The sequence below is a fragment of the Pleurodeles waltl genome, chromosome 10 (assembly GCF_031143425.1).
Source record: "Pleurodeles waltl isolate 20211129_DDA chromosome 10, aPleWal1.hap1.20221129, whole genome shotgun sequence".
In the NCBI taxonomy this organism is placed as follows: domain Eukaryota; kingdom Metazoa; phylum Chordata; class Amphibia; order Caudata; family Salamandridae; genus Pleurodeles; species Pleurodeles waltl.
The window spans coordinates 180,009,548-180,021,547 of NC_090449.1; the positions used below are offsets into that span (position 1 = coordinate 180,009,548).

General features: G+C 40.4%; 1 protein-coding gene across 1 annotated transcript in view; it reads left to right on the forward strand.

Annotated features, from left to right (window-relative positions):
* The window catches only part of CCZ1 (CCZ1 homolog, vacuolar protein trafficking and biogenesis associated), a 223,559-nt gene that overhangs the window by 16,345 nt on the left and 195,214 nt on the right, over positions 1 to 12,000 (forward strand). The window contains 2 exon segments of the mRNA XM_069210148.1: positions 291 to 406; positions 11,780 to 11,876. Coding sequence (XP_069066249.1) covers positions 11,787 to 11,876 — 90 coding nt within the window. The 5' untranslated portion in view covers positions 291 to 406; positions 11,780 to 11,786.

Sequence of the window (12,000 nt, forward strand, 5' to 3'; positions counted from 1 at the left end):
CCTAAGGACGTTTTTGTAAAATGGAAGACTTCAGTAGTTGGTATGTAGTACCAAACCATGATATAGATCAGTCTGATTTCTAATTCTTTGCCATAAAGCAAAAGGGTTCAAATAGAAAAATAAATAGTAATATTGCAGATCCTGCACTAAAGGTAGCTTTGCATACATCATGCGCATCTAAGCCTAACATGCCCAAACCAGTGTTTACAGGTAACCAACCTTTTCCTTTTCCGGTGGCGACTTCTCCATCATGTAAAGTATCTTGTACTTTCTCTTCTGTCCTGCTGCAGTACTCTGGCGCGATTGGCATGAATTATGCCTCATGGCCACCAGACCTGGCACAAGTCGTCACCAATTGAAGTCCCCCTTGCACTCAAGTTGCAGAAATAAAGGCTGAAGTACTTTGGTGAGAACCTCTTAATTAGTACTTGGTTGTGCTGAACTCATGCTTTCATGTTTTATGTATTACCCGAATAGTTCCAAAAGTGATACCACAGACTGTTTGTCTCTTGGCATAAATGTAGCGAATAGAGCTTTTATGGCCATTACATTTGCGATTTCATGTGAATTCAAACTTTTTTTAGTACTCGGGAATTTTATTTTATGCTTCTTTATTTGAAAACAATACTGCAGAGCACAGGTATCAGAAACATTAGTGGACTACAGACCACTTACAAGCCATTTTTTCAGAACCTAGGAGATAAATTAAGTTTACAGAGGCCCTCTGTCTATCTTCGCCCAGTGGACCCATGTCAGAACATTGAATTTTGCTCTTCCCAGCACGAGTATCCTATAAAGGCGAACCCTGTATCAGGAGTTTCATTATCTTGGTTTTAGTTCTATTTGACCCTCTCCTCGTTGACTAATTTCTTGCATTCTCTTCGTACCTATGAACCTAAAGTTTTTTATAATGAAGCAAAAAAAAAATGAGATTATGGCCCAGTTCAGGGACAGCGCTGATTTAAAGATACGATAGAATATTTTTAGTAATCTGAAACTGAAAACTTTTATCACTGTACAAATTTGACGAGTCAGAGACAGTCTCCAGTCCAGCCAGAAGGCAAGGTTCATAATTGTAGAAACTAACAAGGCTGGCTAGCAGAATAGCTGAGTTCGGGCAGAGGGTGTCTAAATTTAAAGCAAGCACATTCTGCTGCACCCGTCACTGATTGTCAACTAAACAGTTCAGTATTATCGTTTTTTTTTATTCCAGCCTCTGACTTGGTGTCCTTAGTATAAATATGAAAATCTATCTTATGTAACTTCGCTATTGGCAATCCATGAATAATAAGAAGCATTGGCAAATTCAAAATGTCTTGTATTTTTAATTGCATTACCTTATCGTTTTGCTTTACCAGTGTTTTGGCCGATGCTGCACCACATTGGCAAAATGAAAAACAAAACGCTTGCTTGCCGATAAGGGACAGCATCAACAAAAACAAACAATGGTTTTCTTTTTGATCTTTTATTTTACCATTCTAAAGTGTAAACGCCAATCTTGGAGTGATAAATCGAGAAAATATATGTGGAAAAGTGCTTTAAAGATCAAAGGTCCCGTCTAAGAGAGCTGTTGGCTTTGGCAGATGCATTGCTATGCGGCTAACACCAATTTAAAAAGCACTATGGCACTGCCATAGCTAATACGCGCTTTTAATAGTGCATTAGCGCTGGAGGCCGCATAGTCCTTTTTTTAAATAATATTTTTAAGCATGCTGCACAGCAGCCACTGTGCTCTACAGTATGGCTAAAAATTATTTCCATGGCCAGCAATGCCCTTGCTGTACAGCACCAGTAGTCTCCAAGGCGAGACCTGTTGACTTTGCCAAAGCTTGTCACCCATGTGATTCTAAGTAATCAGTTAACATCCCCATGAGTGAAAAGCATGAAGAAAGCATTTGAGCCCGTGTCCATTTCTTAGTGAAAATACATTTGGAAGCAGATGGGAAAGCTCCCACCTTTACCGCAAAGATAAAAAACATAGAGCCACTACACGTTTCTTAGATCTGGGTTCCTTGGTTGCCAAACACCCCATAACTCGCAGATGAAAATCCTCTGAAACCGCTACAGTAGAAGCGTGGTCTCACTTCATTTCAACATGGGCTCATTCTGAGAGTGTGGTTTTGCATAGGTAAGACAGTTTGGGACTCTGCAAGTACCCCATTTCAACACATTGGAACACTATCCTAAATGATCTACACGCCGCTACATAGCACACCAAAGTAACACTAGAGGATGACACCCAACACTGACATGAACACAGAGGGTACCCTGCACATTACTTAAAAACCTTGTACTTTCAGTCAACCTGCTGAGTCAAGAGTCTTATTCTGATGGGTAACTCTGCAACATCACATGTTAATACTACGGGATTGGTATGATAAATAGTTATTGACTCTTACCCCATCTTTTCTTCCACCACTCCCTCGCCCCCCCATACTTTTATTTCATGTTTAGACTGTTAAAGATAGTCGAATGAATCTGTTTATTGTCCATATCACATGACATTATGTCTTAAATGACAGCATAACAGCTGAGGAAATCACATGCACAGTAATGATTCAACAATAATGCTAACCAGTGGAACGCTCCAAGTACTACACAATCATAAACCTTTTGCAGGGAGGAAAAAAAAACTGTATATGCAACTATGTTGCTCACAACCTATCAAATTATATTTTGTATGTTCACACAAATCGCTTATTGCTGTATAGAAAAACCTCAACAAACAGTCGAATAAGTAGTGCGTTAGTCAGATGTATGTCCTTTTGGGAAGGAGGCTTGAGAAATCAAATGGAGCGGCTGAAAGAAAATTATTTGGCGACACTAGAACGACAAAAAAGGATAAAATAATGCATTTAAAAATATGTTGTCTTCGATCTTAAACAGTGGCAAACAATATGAAATGACTACTCATTATACATGATATATTGTATTATAGCAGTAGTACTCTCAAGGGATTGTTTGCACTATGCACATTCTTTCCATTTAACTCAGTTTATAATTATATTAATAATAATATTTAGCAAACAATACAAATTCAATTGTTTAGGAACTTAGTAAAAGGTGTTAATTACTACCCAGTTCAATTTTGTTCATATTATCAACCTCCAAAGACAGAAAGTTTGAATTCGCCCTGCAAGGGTTCGAGCTAATAACATTCGGGTTAAATATAGATGTTTGTTACTGGTTCATAATTTGATCAGTTTAGGGACTTCTCGACTGTAAGCTGCATGAGGAGCTCCAAAATAAACACAATAACCCACGGAGCAAGGTGACCAAGATTCAAAATACTGACCTGAAGGTTATACTTTCACATCTGAGCTTTCTTCTGTAGCTTATAGCCCACTGACGAGGGCTATGGCAGTTGCTAAACGCCCTGAACCCAAGTTAAAGGCCCAAGCCGGAGGCAAGGCTCTATAATGAAGGAGAGGGCCTTTAACAACTGGTGTAGCATGAGGCAGAAGAGTTATAAGGCTATTAGATCATTCCACCCAGTAATGGTAGAATGCCCTAAATTTAAAAGGGAGAAACATGAAGACAAACATTGGAATATCGCAGCTCCAGGTTTATATCAGCCATTATAAGTCCGGGGCTATTGCATTGTCTTTAGTGGAGCTCTCAACATTCCAGTGTTCTAATTAATACTATAACCCCTTACCTGCTGGATACACACCTTTCTACAGCCAGCACCTTAGGCTACGCTTAATCTATTTTACCAGCTGACGCACATGTCCAGATGGTGCAGTAAGTGATTTACCCCAGAGGATTACATTTCTTACTGTCTTATCCTAAAGACAGGCTGATAGTCACAAGTTCAAATCTTGATGATACCAACTTAACCTTTCACCTTTCCAAGGCTGATTAAATGAGAGCCATCAGGTTAGGTAATAACTGTAATAAGGTCCACGTTAAAAGGCTAATAAGTGTCTGCATGTGCACCCATGTATGCATGTATGTGCTGAGGGTGAAAAGAGTGTAGCAAAAGGTTGTTCCACTTTAATATCGTTGGGGCCTAAGGTTCTGATTTGCATTAAACAAAATTTACCATGTACTGCATTTCGTCCCCTGAACCCGTTTTATTCTTAGTATACTAAGTATCACATTCCAAAAAAGTGAATTACTTTGAGTATACTTCCACAACCCATTTATAGCCCTTAAACTACGGGGTCCCCTTCGTAGGTATTCTACCTAAATGGTTTGCGTTGGGCAGACTTTCACAACCCGAACCCTCACTGCCAGGAGGGGCAGAGAGGAGCGTTTACAGCGAGTAGGATATAAGGCTTAGAAGAATGTTGTTTACAAATGGCTGATAGCAAAATCTACCTCACCGACCAAGCACAAGTGTATCTGGTCACCAAAGGTACAATATTGAAAATGAAACTCAGTGGTGCCTAAGGGCTATCTAGAACTGATGTAAACAGAAGCAGGCAAAAGAGAATATGAAAGGACACAATTATGGTGAGTGGGGTTAATCCACGTTTTTTTCTAAAGCACAGTTAATGTATTTTGTTCTTCATATAGCACTTCTGCCCCAAGGCGTGCAAGGCAGTTAGAGGGAGGAGAGAGAGTAGGATGATGAAAATAAAGGAGGTGCTGTACTTAAATAGGTGTTCATTATATTAGGGTCCTAAGCCTTGAGAGGTAGGTGCAGCTGACAGCAGCCCCATCAGCTTAATCATGGTTTTACCAGAAATCATTAATCTCCAGTTGTCTTTTAGCAAACATTTAATCTCTGATTAAGTACCCATTTCCGCATGCTGTGCATCATATGCAACAGTTTATGTTGCATAGTTTTTAAGCCAGGCTGATCATTCATTTTCATTAGTGATGTCTCATCAGTAAAACAACTGGGACGACTAATGCATACACTGCAGAATTGTGTGCAGCTAACAATCACAGGTTCAAACCTGCAATGTCCACTAAGCTCTTCATTCGACATTGATACAGTGCTGGAATAAATCATATGAATGACTATGGATAAATTAAATCTTGATGTGTGCTATGTTAACTGAGTTAATTATTTCAGCACTCTGGGCCCCTGAATCTAGGGTTGCTCTCTGTAAAAAGCTGTGACTTCATGAAAATACTGTGTGATGTGTCTGCTAGATCAATGGTTTCATAATCTTAGGTCTGGGGACGCCAGGAGGCCTGCAACATATACTTGAGATGAGAGGGGGAAGGGTCCACGTCTGCTCAGAAAAGCAAATAATATTAACAGATTATTAAGTATATAGAAGAAAATTTGAACATTTTAAAACATTGTATAAATGTGAAGGAATTGGATGCTAAAAATAAAGTTGGCAGCATCAGATTGATTTGTGGGAACAGTTAAAAAATTTATAATGTAGACAATGGTGGCAAAGCTCAAACCTTCTGATTAAAAGTTTAAAAAAAATATTTGTGAATTAAATAAGATGTTTTATCATTTGTGTAATTGATTAATTCTTGGTTCTGTATTTTTTTGTATTGTTTTGTGGCTCAAATCAGTTAACGTGCTTAGGCCAGGGTCCCTGCATTCCAAAACTGATACAGTGGGGTTCCCCAGATTCTAATAATGGTTTAGTGGGGGCCCACAGTTTCCAGTAATGATTTATGTAGGGGTCCACAGAAGTGAAAAGGTTAAGAACCACTGTGCTAGATGATCCACTGAATCACAATAGGCAGAGTGTGCCCTAACGTATTTCCTTTGGGTGGGACTTTATCAGAATATTCTTTGATCCATTTGTTTTGACCTTTTAAGCATCAACACAAAAAATACGTTCTGGAGAGACAAAGGAGCATGTATGGTCCAGAACACCTAGAAACCTTCAAACTTTTCAAAATAACTAAACATTACATTACACTCTCAGACACCAAACCCATAGTCCTTTTGAGGAATAGTTTGAGTGGGTCAGGCAAAATTTATTTAGAGTGGACAGCAACCTAAAACTAACTTATAACTCTTGTTCCACATTACCGCTATATAGAGTATATGGGTTAACTGACCAGGGAATGAAAAGTTCTAGGCTAACAACACTCAGTTTCCTCTAGTAGGAATTGCTCGGAACTGAACACCTTCTCACGGAGTACAGCATTAGAAGACAACCCCCCTCAACTGTGTAATTGTGTGGTGTTACGTACTCCTACAATTGACCCTTCGTTAAGATCATCATTGGATGCCGAAATTCCCATCTCTGTTAAAAAGCACCATAGAATCCTTCTTCCTGCCCCATAGTACAGTGACTCTGTACGAGAAGAAAAAATCTTGTAAACACCTCAAGAGGATCTGGCACTAAGAGTATAATAAGGAAGATAAGGAAAACCGTAAAACTGCCTCGAAATCCTATCAAAAATTGTGTTATGAGGACAGGGCCTTCTTTTACACATCCAAAATTGATGCAACTCAAAACTGCCCTAAAACCCTTTTTCAGGTGGTCAACACCCTCTCGGACCCTACTAGTATTGTACCAGTCACTCCTCTTACACAGTCTCAATGTGAGGAAATGCCTTTCCTTAAGGTAAGGGAAACAAATAGTTATACCCTCCCCCTTAAAGCAAATAATAGATTGGAGAAGTTTCAGCTTTTATATGATTTTTCTTTTAAGTTTATTTTTGCCTTTATTAAATTAGGATGCCCATTGGAACTGTGTCCCACTGCAGTCCTGGGTAAACTTTCTGATTCTGTTCTGGAGCAGCTCACCAATGTATTTATCTTTGTTGGAAGGTACCGTCCCCTAAACCTGAAAGACAGCTCTAGTTACTCTTCTATTGACAAAACCCAATCTGGATCCCCACATTTAGTCCAACTATAGACCTATATCTCTGTTACTCAACTTTGCTAAGGTGTTGGAGAAACATGTGAGCCAACAACCCACAGAGTTCATTGAATATAATAGTCTTCTCTACCCTTGACAATCTGGGTTCCACACAGGTCACAGCACTGAAACGGCCCTTCTTGGTGTCATGGACTTCCTGAGATATCAGTTGGATTCTTTTAGATCTCAGTGCAGCATTTGACACAGTAAATCATAGCACGCTCCTGCAAATAATTGAAGGTTTGGGAATACTGGATACAGCCCTAGCATGGTTAAGATCTTTTGTGCATGACTGCACGTTCCAGGCACACACCAACCAACACAGGTCAAAATCCACCCCGCTTGTCTCAGATGTGCCCCAGGGCTGTACTTTGAGTCCATTGTTTTTTAATCTGTTTGTCAGACCTTTGGCAGATATAGTCGAGAACTATGGACTCACACTTTTATCGTATGCGGGTGGTATACAAATTGTTGTATCTCGCTCAGCTAAGGTCACTTACAATGTGCAGGCTCTCATCTCATGCCTCACTGAAATTTCAGCATGGATGAGCACCAGCTCCTTGAAATCAAACAGTGATAAATCCAAGGTCCTGATGATGGGCAATCCCTCTATTCCTTGGGACTCTCAACTGTGGCCTTCAGCTATGGGCAGTCCTCCTAGTCCAGTGTTGCTCGTAAAGAACCTGGGAATGTGGTTCAATGCCAAACTCATTATGAGTCACCAAATTAATAAGGTGGCCACCACTTGCTTTGGCATTCTGAAATGTGTTAGAAAGATTCTGTAGTGTCTCCTTGCTGCTGCCCTGAGAACTGTGGTCCAGGCCTTGGTTACTTCCAGACTGGACTACGAGAATGTATTATATCTGGGGGCGGGAAATACTCTACTCAAACGCCTCCAGATAGTCTAAAATGCTGCTGCACTGGGTTTGCACCACTCTCCAAAGCCTATTTCTACAGCCAGCATGCTTCGGACTCTGCACTGACTACCCATCGAGCGCCAGGTGCATTTTAAGGCTCTGTGCTACATGCACAAATGCCTTTTAAATTCTGGACCTTCTTACCTCAGAATGTGGTGTTTCCGTACACCCCCGCACACTTGTTGCACTCCAGTTATCCAAGATTGGCCATAATTCCTAGTATCAGGAAATCTCGTCAAGGAGGTTGAGCTTTATTCTTCCTTGGTCCGAGACTATGGAATGAGGTCCCTTATAGATTGAGGGAATTTCATTCACTCCTCCTGTTTTGTAAATCTTAAAAACATGGCTGTTTCAACGTTTGGAATCTTAGTAAGTTTGTTCTTCCTTAAACGGCTTGCAGGGTTGAATATTTTTATTCTGTAGATAGGTCTAGTGCAGGGAAGCCTTTTTTAGGTCGCCGTGTGCTATATAAATCACTCATAATAATAACAGTAATACCCCTGGTTTTATGAACATATAAATAGCAGTGATAAATTCTGAACCCCTTGGGACCCCATATGTTAAATTAGTTGGCACTTCTCCATCTCTTTCCCCTTCCCAAGGGGTACCATCCCCTTATTGCACAACCATTGTTGTATCAGATGACATGATTTCTTGCTTCTATATGCGCTTTATCATTCTCATATAATAGATGACACCCTCTCCATATGGTGGAAGTGCAAAATATTACAGTATTCAGTCCAGTGATCAGCGGGTTAAACCTACGAATGCACCCAAAATAATATTTGGATGACACGAGTAAAACAAATGTTGGACAGAGCAGAAGTGCTGAAGAAATCACAAAAGTTTTTACGCCATACATTGAAGCCACAGGCCTCTGTCTGCACTTCAGTCATAGGAGCAACATGGTCAGCAAACAAACGTATGGTCAGTCTGTGAAAATCACGAAGCTGCATTCACTTCAGATGCAGTTCAATTTGACAAGAAATTTACAGAAGAGTTTATCTGCACACTTAACCCTGAATGTATGTTCCCTCATGCTAAAACGGAACTGAAACACCGAGAGGCTTATGGTGTATGTCTTTCAGGCAGAAATAAACATGAGTATGGGTAGAGATACTTCCTTTATGGGCATGTAGCCAAATGTGCCTTCTCATTGAAAGCAACAAATAAAACCACCTGCATTATGCAATGGCCATCACCAGCACTGATGTGTGTCACAATGTCAGCAACTTTGTTCGCAATCGAAAAATTGTGTGCATTATCCATATTGGGGATGCAGGCAGGGACTCAGACCTGCTTAGCAGTCCACCACCCGAAAGCCAGAGAGAAGGGATCCAACCTATTGCAGTCCACCACCAGGGGGAGAATAACAGCAACTTTATAAATCTAAATGGGGCATTCCAGAGTTACACTACTTAAGGAAGGCAAAGACACAGTGGCCAATACCCTCTATGACTGTGCCTGAATCAATCCAGATTGTGGTCTGACAAAAGAAGCACATCAACAGTGACTGTGCCTGACCTCCCATTCAAAGTATTCTGATGTCAGTGTGAGAACCGGAGTGTCTCAGCCCTTGGTCTGTGCTTTCAAAATCTCTGTACAGTGTGATGCCTTTTGTTTCTCTGCTCCCTCACTTGTCTGTGAGAAACCCCTTCTGCAGCAACACCATTGTCAACATGAGGTTTGTGCGCCTGCACCTCCCATATTGCCTTGTGCAGAATTTAGGGCCAGATGTAGCAAAGGGTTTTTCCCATTCTGTGTCAATGGGAAAATGTGTTCGTATATATGGCCCTTAATTAGTTAAACCGATATCAACATGAGGTCTGTGTCATTACCCTTGCATTGTCGTGTGCACCCCTTTCGTATGCAATGCCAGTGTCGTTGTAATGACCCCACAACACCACATGGCACTTTAATCTCTTCCCATATGAGCACCATCATGTGACATACATGTATCTGCCACCGCTGCCTGTCCCCACACTGTGACTGATGGTCCTTTTCCCTTCCATCTAGTTGTCCAAAGACCTTATGCATTCTGTAACTTCAGTTAGTGCTAAGCAATGCAGTCCAGGCATGCAGCCCGAAATTAGCTATGTGCACCATAGATAATTAAATGAAGAATCACACTGTATAATTTTGAGTACTTAAAATCAGATGCAGCGCTTGGCTATATTTGTATATTAATACTGCAGCTGTATCAAATTGTTTTGTAGGTACACTCACTGTGGGGCGGGGCGGAGCGAAGTTAGATAATTGTCAGATACACATTAGAAGTATTGTTTGTGCCATAAGACATCTTAAAAACTCTAAAGCAACTGCCTTAATTTAAAGAACGTATTATATGTTTTTCGTAAAGTAATAACACTGATCCAACTTCCTGTTTATAGTGAGTGATCCCTAAACTGCAGATGTTCTACACCCACACCACCCTACAAGAGTACGTCTAGAATATTCGACCTTGCAGTTGGCAGTTCAGTGAGTTTGCATTAGGACCCAGTGCTTGTGCTTAAAGATCAGCAGCAATACTTTTCACTAAAAATTACCTAACTGCCCTTGTGTCACACGCACCCTGCGGGGAAGGGCTTGACACTTTGGAACTTTCAATGGTGCGTGCATTTCTCTTTGGCAGAGTTTGGTAACTGAACACAGCCAAAATCTCATTCTTGTACCTGTGTGGATGACTGATTTTGAAGTTTTGTTATAAAATGCCAAGGGAATATGTGGGCACCTTGACCACAGAAGTGAAGTGTTCTCTTTGGATCATTTTATGGCTTGCTGTCAGCTACTGTCTGCATAAATGTGCATCTGTACTGCTTGCATGTCTAGACTGGACCTCCTAATTGTGCCTTTTTTAAGCACAAATCCACAAGCCACCTGAAGCCTATATCCATGCACAGCTCACCAGAAACTGTTTTTGTAAAATTAAGTCTTCATCGAAAATCAGTGATTCATACTCTGTCTTTCTATAATAGACTATGGTATCTTTCTGCAATCCAGAATCCAAAACATTCATCTTTCTGCATTGAAAGCCGCCCTAAACATGACTTTTCTGTTATCTGGAGCCAGCAGACAGTAACACATTTTGCCAATCCTGCTTTTGCTCAACTCGCTTCCTCTGAATTGAGTTTGCTTTTATTTGTCACTAGGCCTCTTCTGAGAATTCGCTTGGTTATCTACCTGACAAACCAGTTGTGTTTGGTGGAGCACATTCACTCTGCAGCACAGATCTACTTCTCCTAAAAATTCTGGCCACAAAATCAAGAGTTCTAAACCAAGCTTTCCTAGAGTGTGTTCATACTATCTGTAATTCCAATCCATTCTTTACTAAGATGATCACTTCTTTTAGCACCTTCAAGAGAGCTCAAAATACTACTCTTTGAACTCCAGTCCTAACTGGAAACCTCTACAGGGGATCTGCCGGCAGCCCGAATGTGGTTAAAAAAACCCTTGTTTAACTTCTATAGGATCTTAACACGTTTCTATATTTTTGCTATTCTGAAATTATGTATGTGTTCACTCCAATATATTGTAACTATTATGTCTGCCTCTGCAAAGCATTTAGCTGCCCTGATAAGTCTTGTTTGCACTATACAAAACTAAGAATAAATAAATAAAATTAAAAAAACAGCACCCGTGTCTAACCAGCACCCCGAAATGTGCATTTTAAAAGTATAAACCTAAATGTAGACCTGCCTGCTTCACAGAACCTTAGCTATATAGCAACTGATTCACATTTAGCTACCTGCTAAGTATAGTCCACAAATCTGACTATGTGCATTTTGTGAGAACAACCCCTTGTGCCCTCATTTATCTAAGACTACTCCTGAAACATGTGATGGCCTTTGCTGTTGCGAGTTCCATTTTACTATCCTCTTCCATGTGCAATCTGCAGTCAGAGACGTGTTTTATCTAAGAACAAGCCTATGTTTTTGAAAACCGCTTAAGGTAATCACACTTGAGAATGAGCCTGCACATTGCCTGTTCTTTTCTCCGATGTACATGACCAGGTTCAAAACAAACTTGAAACGGGAAACACTCATTTATGTTACTTGTTGTATTTTTCAGTCCTAGGATGGCAACAGCAGCACAAGAAAAACAGAAAGCCCCTTCTTTACTGAATTTCTTTATTTACAATCCAACGTTTGGTCCGAAGGAAGGGGAGGTGAGTACTCATGTTTTCTTACACAATCATTTGTCTTTGGTGTTTTGTAGATGTTCTTAAACTTAAATGAAAAATCACATTAAACATTGATGGAAAAATGCTCCTCAACGCCTGTGCTTTCGCT